Source organism: Kogia breviceps, chromosome 9, assembly GCF_026419965.1.
Source record: "Kogia breviceps isolate mKogBre1 chromosome 9, mKogBre1 haplotype 1, whole genome shotgun sequence".
Taxonomy (NCBI): Eukaryota; Metazoa; Chordata; class Mammalia; order Artiodactyla; family Physeteridae; genus Kogia; species Kogia breviceps.
Genome location: NC_081318.1, coordinates 49,237,893 through 49,256,272, shown reverse-complemented (window position 1 = coordinate 49,256,272; position 18,380 = coordinate 49,237,893). Strand labels below are relative to the sequence as shown.

Here is an 18,380-nt window from a genome sequence, read left to right as displayed (position 1 = left end):
AAAGATACCAATCTCCTTTCTCTCTCCCCCTCCCCCTGGGGCCATAAAAGGAAAGCAGGGAGGGAAGAAGGAGAGGAAATAAATCCAGAGTATGCCAAATCCTATTTTCCGGGAAGAAGCCAATGCTGGGACTCAAGCAGTCCATGGAAGGACTCGGGGAGGCTCCTTGGAGTTCAGCCCTTCTTTTGCTGGAGACCTGGGTGAGCCTCAGTCTCTTCCGAGCCGCCCCGCTCCCAGTGGCGATTTTAGGAGTGATTCTTTCCTCCGGGCGCGATAAGGGACAGCGAAGCATCCGCGGAGAGGCCAGTTGCTCCTAGAAAGTGCTCGGCATCCTCCGCGCCGCCGGCGATTCCCCGGGTTAAGGCTTTGGCTGGTCCGCTTTGACCGGAGGAAGATGGTGGAGCAGAAGATAGCCCTACCTTATCCCCCAGCGGAGCTGCCCGGGCACCTGTGCGCCCCCCACCGTGCCTCAGCCGGGCTGCCTTTGTTCCTCCCGCACTCAGCACTCCGCAGCCCCTGCGCGCGCGGCCGGCCTCGGTGGCAGCTGGGGACCGGGCAGCCCAGCGGGCAGGCAGCTCAGCGTTTCCAGAACTGCGGCCGCGAGAAGCTCCGGCTGCCTTCCCGAGGATTCGCCGCGCTCCTGGGCGAGCCGCCTGGCCAGGCCTCAAGCCGGAGCTGGAGGGCTGCCGCGGCCTGCTCCGCCAGTTAGCCTCTGCCTGGACTCCACGCAGACCCTTATCTTCGGCCAAAGAATCCCTTCTGAACACGGATATTATTCAGAATAGAAACTTTATTTTATTTTTTTGTTTTGTTTCTCAGAACGTGAGCAGCAAGGAATGTAGAACTCTCAAAACAAACCTAGCGTTTTTCGCGTTTACATATTTTTTTTTTCAGTTTCGCTTGATGTTACAAACCTAAATCACTGTTTTCAGAAGCTGGATCCTCTCTGGTATTATTGCATCGTTACTGTTTTTATAAAGGAATTCTATTTCCCTTTCGAATAAAATTTTTTCAACGTACGCCAATACACCATTGAACAAAAGGCCCAAGAAACCTTCTGAACAATCAGGGTACAGAATTTCTTTAATATAAATACGAACGGATGGGGATAAATAATATTTAAAACTTATTCAATGCTTGCAAAAAAAATATAAATAAATCTGACTGTTCACCAGCATACACACACGGAAAGACGTACACTTAGTCATCCTTGCACAGGGAGCCCCTGTTTCAAAGCGCCTTTGATTTTTTTCTCGCTCTTTACAAGAAGTGCAATTAAAAAAAATACTAAAAACTAAAAAAAAAAGTAATCGCTTCCCCTCGGGAGCCATAATGTACGAACAAATTCACATCAAAGAACTTGGCTAGAAAATTTGTTCATATACCCTGTTTCTGATCAAAGAGTAGAGAAGGTAAAGGTGCAGGGCCAGCGGCCGAGCGAGGGGCGGGAGGAGATAAATATCGCTACTGATACTGACAGCCATTCCAGCAACCAAGATTGCTACGTCACATAAACTATAAAAACATGTTACCAAAGAAAACAAAACGGGGGGGGAGATTGGGGGCGGAGGAGAGAGAAAAGGGAGGGGCGGGAAGAACCTTAAACAAACAAAACAAAAAAAGCAAACGAAGAAGAAAGGTAGGTAGCGGGGGTGGGGTGGGGACTCTCCTGGCGCGCAGCCCCGAGCCCACCATCACAGATGGGTGAGCTTGGGGGCTTCCTGAATTCTTCCCTGAGAAGGATGGTGGGCGGTAAGGTCCGTGTAGGTGGGGTGCGGCTCCCCCGGCCCGGGCCCATGATGGTGGCCACTGCCCAGCGGCCCAGCACCCCCGTAGTCCATGGCAGCCGAGGCGGCGTGGGGGAGGTGAGTTAGGCCAAAGAGGGGCGGGCCAGAGTTGCTCATGGGCTCCACATAGCTGCCCCCAACGAAGACGGGGCTTCCCTGTAAGTGTGGAGTCCCATAGCTGCCGTTGCCCTGCAGGCCATGCGCGTGCGGATCATAGTTGGGTGTGCCCCCCGCGCCCGCCCCTGTCGCGGGGTAGCGCTTCTGCGGGGGCGGCGGGGGCGCGCAGCTGGGCAGGGGTGCGGGATAGGAGGCGGGGGGCAGCCCGTAGGCACCCTGGGGGGGCTTGGAGAAAGGCGAGGGCGACTGGGGCTCGTACGGGACGCTGTTAACCAGCGAATGCATAGAGTTAAGATAACCGCCAGCGCCGGGCGGCACGGGACTGCGACTTGGGGACTGGCCCCCTGATGATGTCAGCATGCCCTTGCCCTTCTGATCCTTCTTGTACTTCATGCGGCGATTCTGGAACCAGATCTTGATCTGGCGCTCAGTGAGGTTCAGCAGGTTGGCCATCTCCACCCGGCGCGGCCGGCACAGGTAGCGGTTGAAGTGAAATTCCTTCTCTAGCTCCACCAGCTGAGCACTCGTGTAGGCCGTGCGCGCCCTCTTGGACGACGCCTGCCCAGGTGGGCTCTTGTCACCTGCACAGCTCTCCCCTGCGAGATCAGAGGAGAGAGGAAGAGTGGCATCAGGGGCTGCCCGCAGCCCCGCCCAGCCAGGCCCCAAAGATCACTCCGTTTGTCAGGGCCCAGAAAGGGGAAGAAGAAACTATGTATTGTCCTCTGTCCTGGTGGGGAAACAGCGCCTGCAGCCCATCATTGAGTAAAGCTGCAAATCATAGGCCTCTCCAAGTGGGGGAAGGAACAGAAATGCAGAACCCCCTGTTTCCCTTCTGGAGCTATTCACTTTCTGACTCATTTACTCATCCTTCAGCCCTATCAGACTACAAACTCCGTGTGGGCAGGTGTCACCATGTTCATTCCCTTCACAGTAACTGGAATGTGGGGCACCTAATATACACTCAATAAACCTTTCCCTCCATCACTATCTGACTGAAGGATTGGACAGTTGCCTCAACTGGCCACTTATTTGATCTGTCCAGTATAAACGAGTGGAGTGGAAGCTCCAATCTGGAAGGCCTTCTCTGCCCGAAAGAAGAGACCCCATTGAAAAGAGATCCCATTTCTAGTGGGGAGGCCCAGCCCCCTGATGCTGGGTGCTATTAATTAGTGTTCTCCATGTCATCAAACAACCTGCCTCAGATTTGCCCACTAATCTTGACCATCCTTTCCTCCCCGGCCCCCCAAATCCTGTCTCTGGATGGTCCCAGATGCTCAGGCTCTGAACAGAGCACTAGCAACTGGAGAAGGCAGCGGCAAAGGAAACCAAGAGGCTGGGAAGCCCAAGACCCAGCGCCTGTCTCTATTGGAATCTGGTTCCAGGAGGCCCATGTGGTTCCCATTAGCATCCCCTCCCCCAGGAAATCCCTGGCTGCCTTCATTGTACTAAGTCTGAGTAGGGCCTTCCCAGAGATAAGGCAGCCACTCCATCTACTGGAGCAAAAATTAAAAATAGGCTCTGATTATAGGCAGAGCATTGATTCTGACTTGGAGGCCTGCTTTTATTCTGCCACATTTCATTGTGGGGTGGGTGCCACTGTTTCACTAGAAATGAGGAGCTGTGCTAAAAAGATACAGTGCTGCTCAGGTTTGTTCTGCTCAAAGGTCCTAACGCCACAGGGAGGGACTCCAAAGTCACTAGGCCCCACTTGCTCATAAGAGAGGTCCAGAAAGACTCCCATCAGGTCTCTCTCTGGGGTTTCCTGCGCAGAGTCCAATCACTTCCCTAGCTGCAAAGCCTCTGGAAACCTTTGAGGGTTGGGGGGAGGAGGAGCGGTGAATTCTGGAAATATTCCAGCGCTCCCAAACCTTGCTGGCTGTGGCTGGAAGTGGCCTGGGGGGCTGGGAGCCAGGTCAGAGGACCCTCTTCCGGAAGGCGGCCCTTTACCTGAGCTGGAGCCGCTGGTTTTCTGCTTTGTGTTTTGCCGAGACTCTTTCATCCAGGGGAAGATTTGTTTGGCCACGGTGGGCGAGTTGAGTAGGGGGCTCTTGGCTGCGCTGGCGGGGGTGGGGTTGCTGCTGCCATTTTGAGGGGGGGAGACTGACGAGGGGGGCGGGGGCGCGGCAGGGGCAGGCGCAGGGGGCTGCGGCGGGGGTTGCGGCTGCGGTGGGGCAGGGGGCGCGGCCTGAGGCGGCGGCGGCGGGGCCAGGGGCAGCTCGCCCAGGCCCGGTGGCTGGCTGGGCGGACCGCTCAGGGTGCGCAGACACGCCTCGCTCAGCTCGTGCGCCTTGGGGTGGCCCCCGGCATTTGCGGGCGACTGGAGCGAACAGGCGGGTCTGTGGTACTCGCCGTCGGCACCCAGTGCTGCGGACGCCGGGTACGGCTGCTGACTGGCATTATAACCGAACCCGTTGGCTGCCTGGTAAGGGTAGCCACCGTAGATCGCCGAGCTGTCGTAGTAGGTCGCTTTTTGCATCGCGTTGTTTCACGATCTTGATCGCACACTCTGACAGGGGCTTGACACCCGTGAGGGCGCACATTGGCACGCCCCCGCAGTCACGTGACGCTCCGCCGCCAATGGCCGCCCAGCGCAGACCTGGGGGGCGAGAATCGCAGCGCCGTGAGGGCTCCGCGCAAATCCATCTTACTCTCAATAGCTAAGTGACATGAAAGCCATAAAAGAAAAAGTGGTCAGCAATATTTAGCAGCACGACTTGGCCCCGGGCGCAGAGAGCCGCGCTATAAAAAGCCGCTGGAATTTACTGGCAGCTACAAATATTTGCTTAACTTGCATCTGGAGTTGGGGTGTTTTCCGGGGAGAGGGGAGGAGAGTGAGAGGTCCGGAAGCCGGGTCTGGGGAGCTGGAATCCAAAAGGAGAAAGGCCTGATGGGCTAGAAAGGAACAGGCTCTGGATCCCTTCTTTTACAGGGAAGAAGAAAATTGGGGTGTCCCTCTCCACAACTTGGATTCCTCCCCTCTGGAGATCATAGGGAAGGGGCAAGGGGGCAAAGGGGAGCTTGGGTCACCTACTTTTTCTCCAATCCTCTCGTTAGGACTGATATTTGCCAAAAGAACCATGACGCAGGGTGACTTCCCGTCCAGGCCCTTCTTGGACCTTCCAGCACCCAAGAGAGGTATGCACAATTTTTTTTTCAGGCAATAGCCCTACTGGACCCTTGTCGATTTCAGAAGCTGAGCTTGTTAGACAGTTAATCTACCCTTGTGCAGGGATATGACCCACCTCCTCCAGATGAGACCCTTGTGGTCAAGGAGGGGAGAGAAAACTTTGGATGGAACATTCTGGGTGGGGATGGACCAACAACGACACCCTCTCCAGGAAGTCAAACTCAAATCTTGGACAGTTCTTTACTCCTTCCCTCTCCCTATTTCTCAGGCAGGTCCCAGCAGGCCACTCCCACCTCTTTGCCCCTGTTACAGAAGGTCTCCAGACCCTCCTGCCTTGGACTTTCTGAGGTCCTGTTATTCAGGGCAACTATCAAATTCTACCTGTTAAAACATGATGGATTAGAGAAAAAAAAAAAACCCATCAGGAACCTGAAAAACCAGCGTCATCTCCATGACCACGGCTTGAACTCTCCTTCCAACTTAACGATAATAGGTTCTGTCTTAGAAACTGCTATGTAATGTGATGTATGGGGGTCATTTGGCTCCGGACGAGGGATGGAAGCACAAGCCATAAAATCCTGCCAGAGTTCCCTGATCTTTGTGTGCTGTTGTTGTTGTTGATGTTTGTTACTTGGCCTATTTACCTGCTTCAGAAACACCAAGTAAAGGACAAACCTGGAAATCTAAAAAGCATTGAAAGCTTTCTCAACCCTTTTTATTTAGAAAGCATATTGTAAAAGTGAAATCTATGTTTTATTTTTGTTTTCACCTTTGCATGGTCAACCTCTGGTTCTCACTCAGCTCATAAAACTTTCACATGAGTTCAAATAGTCGCTCCGCACACACAATCGGAATGTTAGTCTCTCTGACCATTTAAGAAAATTATAATGACAAATTCATTGTAATTGAATTTGAAAAGGGCTTACACTTCATGCCTCAACTATGTGTATTTGAGTCCTGAAGTTATTCAAGATTCCAGGAATAGCAGACACTTTGTTAACTAGAAAAAAATTAATGTAATAAGCATATAGCAGTGGATGATTATAATTTTGTTTTTAATAATGGACTCCTTTGGATTTCATTATTAAACCAACAATTTGACCAACATCTGGAAAACAGGCACAATTAATTTTCCAGAACCTCAATTAAAAATTACAGCAGCCCTTATCCGGAGTTATTGTATGTGATCTTGAGCCCTGGAGTATTGTTTCTCTTTTGGAAATAGATAGGAAGCTACAGATACCATGATCAAAAGTAAATAAAGGATAAAATAAAATTTAAAACAGAGTAGCAATTTAATGTCTCCGTTTCCTGTTCTTTCACTGAAAATAACTCCAATTACATTTGGCAGTGTTAATGTCTGCCATTATAAATTTTTAAGATACTGAGCTTGTGTAAAATAAAACGTCAGGTTAAGAAAATTACTCCAGACACTTGAACAGCAAGATATTAGATAAAACAAAATTAAGTTGATTTTGAACATGCAATATTTCAAGTGACTTGCTAATCCATTATCACAGGCTACACAGGCCTGCGGCTTACGGTCTTTCCATCAAGTTATGCATTGTCTTATAAAATAATAAAAAATACCGTTGAAACTCTAAGAGCGAACAACAAACCTCCATAAACTTAAAATGTGAATTCACCCACCAAAGTCCTTCCTATTGTTTGAGGCCAGCGGATAACCACCTTGGGGCCCACATAATCCACCACCCCACCCCCCAAAGTTTGCAACCTAGTAAAGAAGTTGGAGATTTGCCAGCCAGGAAACTTTGCTTTGCATCCCCTGGCAAGGGCTGGGGATGGGAGGAGATTCCACTGAAAAGATCCGTTTCTGGACAGTAACCCCCAGGTGTGAGAACTGAAAGAGTTGAGGAGGCTAAACTGACTGCAGGAAGCAAGCCCTATTGTCTCTCTGGAAGATCTGTCCAAATTCAACCTCCTTCCTTCAGACACTGCTCCCTTTTTCCACTCCCACCACTTCCTCGGCCTGCCCTCACCCCGAGTTTAAGCGGGAACAGCGGGTAAGATATCCCGCGTCCCCTCGCCCACTGCTTCCCCTCCTCCCCAACCCCGAAAAGTTGAGGCTGGGCTAGGGAGAGGGAAGAGGTGGGGGCGGGGATGGGAGAGCGGCCTGAACTCGAAGTGTAAGGGTATCAGTCACTGCCGGGAAGGAAGCTCCGGCTTGTGAACTCTTCTTGAACCGAGATTTAAGTCTGCAGCCATAAATCACCGAGACGTAAACTCCACCATTCAGCGCCGAGAGCGGCCGGTTGTGGCCCCGCTTACCTTAACTTCTGACGAGCGCCGTGAGCGCAGGCTCGGGCTCCGGCCCCCGACCCGGCTCGGCTCGGCAGCCCGGCCGGGTCCCCTCGGCGCGGGCTGGGCACCGACCCTCAGCATCAGCCGAGACAGCGGGCGGGAGGGAGACCCCGAGGCCCGGACGCCGCGGTGCAGAGCGTGGCCGCCTAGCTGCTCCGGCACGGCTCGCCCAGGGCGGACTGGGGCGGCTTGGACCCCCCCTCCCACCCACCCCACCCACCCACCCTCCCTCCCCTCCCCCACACCCCCCGCCCCCTGCCCTTCCCGAGGGCAGCAGCCGCGGCCCGGAGATAAGCGCTAGCACGGCGCAGGGCTCTGCCTGGGCTAGTGGCACCGACGTGGGTATGTTTCTTATGAATATTACACGCGGAGCAGCGTCTGGTCGGGGGGTGCGGTGGGGGGCGCTGGGGGCGGGCGGCAGGGGAGGCCGAGGCGGCTAGGGGGGAACGTGGGCCGGCGTGGGGGATGGGGCTGAGGCGAGGGGAGGGATGGGAGAGAGTGGGGGAGCTCGGCGGCGGCGGGAGGAGGGCAGCCTCCCCCCAACCCTCACCGCCCTCCCTCTCCCCGCTCCTAGGCGTCACTGAAGTCCAGGAAAATTATGCTAATGAGGACAAACGGCTCTCACAAAGGGGCTCTCTTGCCGGGCTCTATTTCTTAGGAATCCGTTTAGGAAACCACCTTACCCTGTGACTTGGACATTTCCAGTTGCGGGCGAAGGGAAGACGGAACCAGGAGAAGAGAGTCCCCCAGACTTTGGGCAGTTTACCTCACCTCACCTGCCACCCCCAATCCAAGAACCTCAAAGCCAATCTCTGAGGAGCTGGGATAGGGCCTCCTTTCTCGAGAGACCGCCCCAAGGGCCAACTGGGGTGTCTTTGGTTATATTTTTAAAGTAGAAACCCTTGAAATCCTGGAGGCTGGGAGGGAAGTAGCCTGGGGGAGATGCAGGTTGTCCAGGCAGTGAAATGGGACACTCTGGGCTCAGGTACACACAAAGGTGCTAGAATCCTGGGTCTCCAGCTCTCCTGTGCCCATTTCACAGTTCAAACACGCAGCTCACTCTCAGGCAAAGACAGATAAAGTTCTGACCCCCAGCAGGAACGGACACCTATATTTTCTCCCCTAGTTAGTGGTAGATAGGGATGTGGAGCAGAGGAAAGGCCCGATGTGCCTGGTAACATTGCCAAAACTTTAAGGAGAATGGATGGTCTGTATCCTCCTTAACGCCTCCCTCAACTCCCCAGATTCAGAAGTGAACTCTGCAAGGGTATGTGTGTGGCAAAAAGAGAGAAATGGAGCTTTCGTGCAATTCCAAGGTGTCAGCGGCCGGTTCTTCTCAAAGGAAGGTGTTAAAAATATAAGTAGTATGTTTAAACTGTCAGGGAGCCAAAGTGTCACCTTAGAGCAAAAACAAAGCCAAGGGAAAAGGGAGAAATCAAAAAGCACTCCGGGCCAGGGTGGCCTCATGCATACCAATGGTTTTTGTCATTTATGGCTGGGCAAGATTTATGACTCGGCGCCCCAAAGCTGTAAACAGAGCACAAAACAGCAAACACTTGCTCCTTATGGCATATTGCTCCAGCGCGACTTGAAAGGGGTAGCCAGGCAGCGTAGGAGGCGAGAGCCGGCCGCAAAAATCCGCTGGGCGGCATTTTCTCTTCAAACCGGCCGGGTTGGATGTGGCATTTGAAGAAAGAAGGCGTGGGTCAATAATCAACCCGCACTTTCTCCTCCAAACTGCTGACACGACTCGCCGCTTTCTCAGCTAAGCCAGCTGACGGGAAGGCCAGCTCTTCGTGAGAACCTGCCGGGGGAGGGGATGGCCCAGGGCGCCGAGGTGAGGGATGGGGCACCCCGGGCGCATACCTTTCCGCCGGCGCCAGGGCTGTGCCGGCAAAACGCGGGGACTGGACCCGCCGAGCTGCCAGAGCCCTGGGAAAGCCGGGGCGGGAGCTCGGGCCGGGCCTCCACCCGCCCCCGACTAGGTGGCCTTTGGGCGGCGGGCTGCGGCGGGCAGAAGTAGGGCTTGGACCTCAGGACTAGGGTCTGGCGGCCTGGCACGAAGACTGCCCGGGTCCAGGCCTCTCTGCTGACATCCAAAGGACTAGACTGGCTTTTGGAGCTAGGCAGGAGAGGTGATTAAAAATATTATTGTATAATAGCTGAAGGATTTTTGTTTGTTTGTTACTGCTTTTTAAAAGAAAAATATCGCCAGTCGATTTCCACCGCCGCTGCCGCCATGCCCTTTCTAGGTAAATCCCTCCATGCACCCGGCTCTGCCAAAACCGCTGAGGTTTTCTTTGGGGAGAGGACCCCTTGGCTGCCCCAATACCCCGAAGTCCCATAACCCCACCCCCGATCCCTCTCCCATGTGGACTAGAAGAAAACATTTTCTCAGCACTAGAAGAATCTCTGGAACAGCGGAGGTGCGCTGGTGCCTTTCTACCCTTCACAGGGGCCTCCTTGTGAACTTATCTGCGAGGGCCTGTGGGTGGCTCCCCGGCTGGCTATGCAGCCAGGGAGGAAGGTGAGGAATAACTGTTGGCAAGAAGAGGCATAGAAATCCCAGATTGAGGAGGAAAATCAATGAGGAAATAAGCTTGCCTGTGAGGGTGAAGTTAGCATTTTGAGGGTAAAGGGGGACTAGCCTTTTCTAAAAATATATAGCTGTTGTTTAGCTATGATGGAGTACCTTTAGCTCTTTCCGTGGAGGAAAAAACAACCGGTTCTCTATAAACGCCACTACTGCCTTCTCTCTGTGCACACTTTTATACAGAATCAGCTCAAGAGTCCATCCTTAGATATTTATTCCACTTGCTGGCACTGAAGCGACAATAAAAAGATGCCTTTAACAAACCTCTTCTATTCCCTCTCTCATTCTTTCTAGTGAAACTATATTATTTATGAGTCTTTAACTGGGTCAAAAATGTACCAGAACTGGGTCATAAATCATATGAAATGCTGACAAGTAATTGAACAGCAATTAAAGCTTACATTTTATTTCCAAGGGGTGTTTTAGAGCACTTGAAATGGCCTCAGTTAAACACGGTTAGCGCCTGGGCCAGTAGCGGGGGAGGGCTGAAGCAGCCCTTCCGTCTAGGGAAGTAAATCCCACTCAAGAAGGGGAAACCTGATTTGAGTTTTTTTCCAGTGCAGAACGAAATAAGATTTTTTTTTTTTTTAAGTCAGGAGACAAATACGATTCCCGACTCCTTGTAGGCATCTGTTTTCTCTGCTCCAAGAGCTTTAAGAGCAAAGGAAAGTGAAGCTTCCATCACCTTTTTAGGGAGTTTCCATCCTTCCCGGGAGTGCTGGGTCCCTAAAGCCCAGTTAGCTCAGGCTTTCCCAGTAATTTGGAAGCACACTGCTTAACTCTCTGCCCCCATTCTGGCTACAGCACCGTTTCTGGGGCTCTGAAACCGTTGAGATGTCTGCCTCTGCTTTCTGCAGACTGCCTTCAGACTTCCCTCCAGCCCAGGGAACACCGGCCAGTCCTCCAACCCTCCTCACTGGCTGACGGCGTACAAGGGGGCGCCCAAGCCTTGTGAATTATGAAGCCCAAACGCAGCTCCATCTCCCTGCTTTCTCTGTCTCCTGAATGTTAGAATAACAGAGCTTCTGGGCATTCAGCACGCTTGCCCCCACCCCAAGCCTCTCCGAGATTTGAGCTGTCCTTCTCCACCCCTACTCGGGCAGAGGGTGCTCAGGGAAACAATGGCTAGTCCTCAGGGTCTGGCTCCTTCAGTCTGGCAAGTGGGAAAGCGCTTCCTGCAACCCAGTACTGAACAAAGTGGCCCGAAGCATCATCAATAAAATGGCAGCGCATCTGGACGCTCATTGATTTCCCTCTCCCAGCTTCTCTGGCTGTCCAGGTCAGCCCTCACCCTCCAATCCTGGCCGGCAAACACGGCTAAATGGGGCTCGATCCCCCTGCTCCTTCACTCAGCCCCCACCCCCTCCAGGCAGTCGTGTCCAGCGAGCACAGCGTGGGCCACCTTGGCCCAAGCCGGCGCTTTGGGACCCTCCCTCTGCCTGGGGCTCAGCTTCTGGGACTCAAGCCCCGCTGCAGTGGACAAAGCCACTGGAGCATCGGAAGCCACCAGGCCCACCTAGTAGCCCCCGAGTGCCCCTTCCTTTACACCCCCCCAATACTTTCCAAGGAATTAAATTCAGTCTGAGGCGCTACTGGGGAATCTTTCAAATGCTTTCGGTTCTAAGGGAGAAACAAAGGAAGAGAGTGGCTGAGGGTCCTGTCCCTGAACCAGGGTCTCCTCACCTGACCTTTGTCTCTCACAGCCATAACTCACTCTAGATATGAACAATCAACGGAAATACCTTAAAATAAATTCCATCCTCCCGGTGTGGCCTGGAGTCCCATCGCTAGCTCGCCCAGAACTGCTCCATGAGCGCTGAAAACTGCAACCCGCTAGGAGAGCGCTTTCCGGAGAAGGGGAAGGAGAAGGAGGAGGTGGGTGCGAGGGGGTGGGGGGAAAAGCTCTCGCTCTGTAGAGAATCTAGAAAACGTAATCACAGGCAAAGCCCGCCCGGGTCTCCGCTCCAAATGCCACAATAATGTGCTGTATTATGTGCTCACGTGGTCATACGTCAACTTAAATCCTTCTATTTGAAACGGAATCACTGAAGGAACTAGGTTTCCTAGTTCCTAGCAGAACATTTAGCTTTTGGGGAGGTGAAGCCGGGGACCTTGAGCAGCAATGAGGAAGGGAAGCACTGTCTAGGGCAGTAGGACGCTGGGGGCATCTTCTCCCACCCCAACACGTGCCACACAAGGCCACTTATCTCCACTTATATTTCTTTACACACGATCCAGACACAAGGGAACAGCAATTCTGTCTCCATTCTTATAGTCCACGGAACTTTCCTTACAGTCTTCCACTCACACATAAACCGAACCCAGAACACCCAAGCACTCTAGTCTCCCCTGGCCCACTGGCCAGTATGTCAAAAGGCAAGGCGCTAGTCCTATTTCCAGAAGAAAACCCAATAAGGACTGGCCTAGTCAGTGGACTCCCTAATGGCCTGCCATTGTATGGAGTTTGCTAACACCCACACCATACACCACAGCCGCTGGAGAAACCCAAAAGGCCCATAATTACCTGACAAAAGGCTGAAGCACCTCCTCCAAGTCCAGTCGGTTTTTTTCAATGGGAACCCCCTAGAAGAGAGATGCTTGGCTCTACAGTGGTGGGTCAGGGTTTGCTAAATCTGAAGGGACCAAGCGCCCTGGACAAATCTGTACTTATGCATTTCCTTTGTGCATAGCTCAGTGATACATGAAATTATAGGCTTCTGATGATGAAAAATGTAAGGGGAAATGATCTAATTGTCTCTGCAAGAGAGGAAAAAAAAAGAACCAACCTTTGCTGGCATCCCTTGAATTAACCTACAAGACAATCTAGGACCATCTCTGCAGACAAGTCTGCCCACCCTCTCCCAAGACAACTCTGTGTCCACCATCAGAAACTGAACTGGACCACCTCAGCTCAGGAAGAACCTGGCATTACCCCTCCCCATCCTACTCCAACTCCTACCTTCTGCTTGGTGACACCATCCACTGACTTTAACACTTCACCCTCTCAGGAGCCATCTAAAAAGTTCCTCTTTCCAGGTCTTAGTTTCTGAACTAGGGGAGTGCTCTGAGGTGGTAAGATCCTCATGCCATATTCTTTTGTTCCTCGAGAGTAGGTCTTCAGCTGGCTAGGCCTCTCTAAGTGTGAGGACTCACTTGTAGCAGCTGCAGGAAGCTGTGCATGATTCCTTCCCTCCTCTCCTCCCCCACAGAGAAGCAGAAGAGGCCTGGTGGGAATGTAAGGCCCTTGGCAAAGGGGCCTGGTCATGGGGATGTCCAAATCACAAGGGCAATAAAAGAGGAGGAGACCGAATCCCTTGGAAGTAAGCCCTGGCCTAAGCTAGAGGTAGTGTTCCAATAAGGTTCTGTCTGTGGGATAGCTGGGAGAGAACTTCTTTGTGAACTTTCCCAGCTCGGAACGAAGCCACAAGCTAGAAAGTGAGAACCCAAAGTGAAAACCTGCTTCTCTCAGGTTTGGGGGGTAGAGGACAGGACCAAAGGCTGGTTTCAAAAAGCGCTCTCCAGTTCCCCGAGGACTCAGACAACTAATACACTGTCCTCTGCTCCCCTCCACCCCTCCACTCACACAGTTTCACCCTGAGCTCTCCAGATAGCCTGGCAAACCCCCTTGCCTGCTCCCAACCAAAGTTTCTGCACAGGCTTCGACTCAAAGATGAGAAGGGGCCCCCTTCAGAACTCTCAGCGCAATCTGGAGCAAACCAAAACTCCCGAGGCCATAAATCAATGGGAGAAGTCTTTGGTACTGCTTCAGAGAAATGCCTTAACGCCAGCAAGGCCCAGCAGCATCTCAGCTCCAGCCAGGAGCCTCTATACCGCTATTAACAGCCCAGTTAATGCTCCAACTGCTGTTTAACAATTAACATTAACGACTTGGGGTGGGATGGGGTGATTGGGTGGGATGTGAAGGGAAAAATCTGAGCAAGTCAAAGGAAATTTAACTTCTGAGGTGAAAACAGCTTCGCTATGAGAGAGCTTGGTCTGGGCAAGCCCCCGGGGAACCAGCAGCTGAGAGTCCTCCTTCACCACTCTGAAACCCACTTTCCTGGAGCAAGGCTGTGGGTCTTTTATGGTTCAGTTCCAGAGAACAAGAATAGAGATGCTCAAGTATCTAAGCCCAGGTTGGGAAACCCAGCTGCCAATCCCCCCTCTACTGAGTCCCCCACCCAACCTGGCCAGGGCTGGGGACACATACCCTGGATCCATGCACCAGAGCCAAAATAACCATGAAGTTGTCTTGGAAGGAGCAGGTGACCAAGGATACAGAGCTTTAGTCAATATTTGCAAGGCTGTTGGCAGATTAGCTATATCTGTATTCAAACACTGCAATCTGATTTCTCTGTCAAAAATACACTTAACATTTTTCTCCCTTTACTTAACTCTAGTGGTTCTTCTACTCAGCATCAGGTAGGGCCTTCTTTGCTCACGGGGTGTGTGTGTGTGTGTGTGTGTGTGTGTGTGTGTGTGTGTGTGTGTGTGTGTGTGTGTGTGTGAGAGAGAGAGAAAGAGAGAGAGAGTGAGAGAGAGATTATAGATCATTATTTAACATGAGATATTTCCTGTGGGTATAACTACAGTACAAATGAGCTCCAAGTTCTCTGGACACATATGGATGTGTATATCATTTTATACACATGGCCGCAGACCGCAGACCTCTGCAACTATTTACATATGCAGTGGTTCTGTTGTGTGCAGAGATGCAAATCATAAGTACACATTGAGTTGCAAATTCCTGAAATGCTCCATCTATACTTGGTATAAACAGACATACAGTAGCTGAGAACGTAACCAGCTTTACAATTACTCTGTTTACTTCCTATCTGATAAAATAATAACTGTATCCGGAATACCATATCAGTCTTAGAGCAACACTGAATAGCATGTTTCGATTAATTAACAATCTGATAGCTATTGTAGGAGCAGATTTCAGGGAAGACTGAGGCCTAGGGAACAGAAGATAAAAATCTCAGAAAACTTTTTAAAATAAGTAATTCCTGAAAGGACAAAGCAAATCCAGTCTTTCAACCCAAGCTTTTGAAAGCTATTCCAGCAGCCCCTCCCCCCAACAGGCACGAAATTTATGGATCTTTTTACAAGGTAATAAACCCCAGTAATTACCTCCCTGCATCCCAAACTAAGAGAACAAATTAAGCCAGAACTTGAAAAGAATTTTAAAGAGTTTTCCCTTGTTCCAAATAGGAAAAGAAAACGCCGAGACATACAAAACTCGTGCTTTTCCTATAGGAGGATCAGCGGATCAGCCCGGCTAAAGAAACCGAGAAGCCCAGCTGCCTGAGACGGTCTACACATTTGAAATACAGCAACTTCCCTCGTTCCAAGGAAAGGCAAAACGATAGGAGAAACTGCAAGGCGGCGACACAAGTTTCCTTCACGCAGAGCTGGGACTGACCACAACTGCCGAGCTCACAGTCTCCGCAGGCGCCGCAAACAGTCCACAAGGAGAGTAGCCCACGCAGTGGCCGCTGCGCCAGTGGCCTCTACTTGCTTTTGCCCTGCTGTTCTGTGTAGCGGTTTGGTCTATCTGGGGCATGCTGGAGGGGACAAACACACCCTTCTGAGCCCCCTGCCCCACACACAGACACACATCTTTGGTCTATGCAACCTCCCCTCGGCACGAAGCCGGTTTTGGGACAGAGCTTTGTCCGCTGAAGCCCCGCATTGGCGGGGTGTGCAGCTGAGGGGAACCAGCCCCAAAACTCCTCCGAAGTTAAATATTGACCAGCACCTCTTTCAAAGAGCAAGGGGTTGCAGCTGCCAGGGAAAGTAAACTCCTGCCCAGAGGCCCGGGGCAGTGAAGAGTTTTGACGCAGCGCTTACCTCGAAAGATGTCCAAGACTGAACTCGAGAGTGTCTCCAGCTCCAGGCGCTCAGGGAACCGCTGTTTCCGGTGTCTGGGCGCTCTGCGGACAAACAAACAGCAGAGGGTGAACAGCGGCTGCGGAGGAAGGGAGTTGGAAGGCCAGAGGCCGAGGCGCAGGCGGCGCGGGCACCAGGGTGGCCCCCGGGGTGACGCGGACACGGAGGAGTCGCCAGGGCACTCGTCCATGCGGCGCACTCATTGCTTGAAAGGTTCCGGTCTACAAATAGCCTGAAGATGATGATTTATTTTTGTAAAATAAATACATACTCCATCTCCGCACCCACACTTTTTTTTTATGGGCGGGGAGGGGAAGCGGGAAGAAAATGGACCAGACGGAGGAAGACAAGAAGGTGGAAGAGGCTTTCTGTTGGTGTCCGCTCTGCTGCGAGAGCTCCTCTCGCACCTCAACTTGGGGATGTGAATGCACGCTTTATTTTCTTTTGCTAACAAAGGGAAGCCTTGTCTGGGAAGCATTCAATCACGGACTCTCCTGAAACCTCACTAATAGTGTTCATTTCTGTTTGGCGCGAAATCAGATTCCAGCTCAGCCCATGGGCTGGGGCAGTCTTGTGAGGTTTTGTCTTCTGGTTCATTAAAGCCCTGGGGCGTCCTTTCTCGGTCCCAGTGGGCTGGGAGGACCACCACAGCGCCCAGTCCCTCAGAGTGGGCCACTTATGGTTGCTGGAAGTGGGGGAAACGGGGAAGGATGCGGGCATCAGACAATAACTGATCTGGGGGCCCTACCAGCCTCCCTATGCGCAGCAGCCACGAGCCGCTCCAGGCCCTAATTCCGCTGCCGCCTCATCCCTTAAGATATTTGCAACCCTCTCTTGCTCTCTAACTAGCAAATGGTCAGCCAACTTTCCGGGGATGGGGGAAGACACTGAAGAGGGACAAAGAATCCTCCTGGGCACTGGGTCCAGGCTTGGAGACGTTCTTTGCTGGGCTGGGACTCTGAGGGCCAGTTGCTTCCACAGCTCTGTCCCTGCCCCACTATCCCATCACCCAGGCCTGGGTGGCCTCCCCACGCTCCAGCCTGCCCAAATCAGCCCCAGTGGCTGTCCCGCGTCCATGCAATCCTGCTGATAGTGCCAAGAGAGGCTACCAAATAGCCAGCAAGTCCCCTGACCCTCAGGCTTCAGGGGCCTCTAGCACACTGAACAAGTGGCCGCACACCAGCAGCTAGCTGCCCTCTGCCACCACCTCGACCTGCAGGCCCCATTGGCCATCAGGCACTTGGGACTTAGAATCCATGCTGGGTCCTTTCTCTTGTTCAAACTTGCCCTCTATGTCCCCAAAGGGAGTGCCCCCTGGCCTTGGGGATCCTGGCCTGACCCTGAGCAAGGTGGGGCTTAGCCACCCTGCACATTACCACTCAACTTAGCCCCAGAAGGATCTGCTGCACCACCACCCACCACAACACACATCCCCACCCCCTCACGCTTAGGAGTATTGTCATTATTATGGTGATTATTGTTGTTGCTATTTCCTTATCCCCAAGTCAAATATTCATGGCTGCTGTTCCGCCATAAATCGTTCTGACTAATGAGTCACAAAGAGATGCTGCCCAGGTCTCTCCCTCTGCAATGGCCGCCGCCACCGCGGCCTCTCTCTCCGCGTTTTTGGCACTCGCCCGGCGCGGGTGATTTATGAACACCGGGAAAATTGGACAAAGCCGCGCGTCCGTCCTGTGGTATCTCTGCAGCCTTCCCCAGTGTGAATCAGAACATTACCAACTGTCTGCGCATCCGTCCCACTTCATCACCAAAGCCAAGATGTGACCGCAGAAATCCCGAGCCCGAACTCACGTTTCCCCGGACGCGGCGCGCTCCGCAGACTCGCAGAACCCCTGCAGGAAAAGCCCAAGACCCAGCGTGGGCCCGCCAGCTCCGGTCCTGGACGCTGACGGCCTCTCTCCACCACTCCTGAAGGAGTTAAAAAGCCGTTGGATACAAATCTGAGTATGTGTGCTTTTAAAAATCAAATAGGAAGTTGGGGGACTCACTTCTGAGAGATTCATTCCTAGTGAGGCCCTGACGACTCCGATCCATTCCTGACGATCCGCATTAATTATTTAATGAGTCACGTGACCACAAAGATTACAATTTCAGTATCTCCCTCGAACAGGCGCTACACCTTTATCTGCTGCAACCAGGATCCTTGTTTGACTTTTTTAGTTCCCAGGCCTCCGAAACGCAGATGCCCTTGCCCGGCTCCCAGGCAAGCCATCGCCATGTAAATCCCAGGGCCAGCCATAGTAGAATTACTCATTCCAGGACTAGGAGAATTGTGGACAGTCAGGTGCCCTGATGTCGGTCCCCTCCTGAGTCCAGAGGTCAGCCCACCTGCCTCACCGCACTGGCTAAAGCAGTTTGTTTACATGATTTCCCCAGCTGCTTTGGTGTCTTATCAGGCAAGAAACCACCCTTCTTCCCTAGCCTCTGGACACCTGTGGCCCTCTGTTTCAAGTGTAAGCTCAGATGCATATGTCCATTCCAGGCTTCTGCAGAGATAAGATGTCTGTACACTTACCCCTAC

At 52.5% G+C, this 18,380-nt stretch overlaps 1 protein-coding gene across 3 annotated transcripts; it reads right to left on the bottom strand.

Moving 5' to 3' along the window:
- Positions 1–783: 783 nt before the first annotated feature.
- On the bottom strand, positions 784–17,635 carry HOXA3 (homeobox A3). 3 transcript variants are annotated; one of them, XM_067041676.1, is made up of 4 exons: positions 17,576–17,635; positions 15,800–15,882; positions 3,852–4,500; positions 784–2,500 (listed from the first exon to the last, which is right to left on the bottom strand). In XM_067041676.1, the coding sequence occupies exons 3-4, from the start codon at positions 4,378–4,380 to the stop codon at positions 1,695–1,697; spliced, it is 1,335 nt and encodes a 444-aa protein (XP_066897777.1). In that variant the 5' UTR covers positions 4,381–4,500; positions 15,800–15,882; positions 17,576–17,635; the 3' UTR covers positions 784–1,694. The 3 variants fall into 3 exon arrangements, with proteins under 3 accessions (XP_066897777.1, XP_058929862.1, XP_066897778.1); XM_059073879.2 differs by lacking the exons at positions 15,800–15,882; positions 17,576–17,635 and adding an exon at positions 11,689–11,754; XM_067041677.1 differs by lacking the exons at positions 15,800–15,882; positions 17,576–17,635 and adding an exon at positions 7,321–7,510.
- Positions 17,636–18,380: the final 745 nt, after the last annotated feature.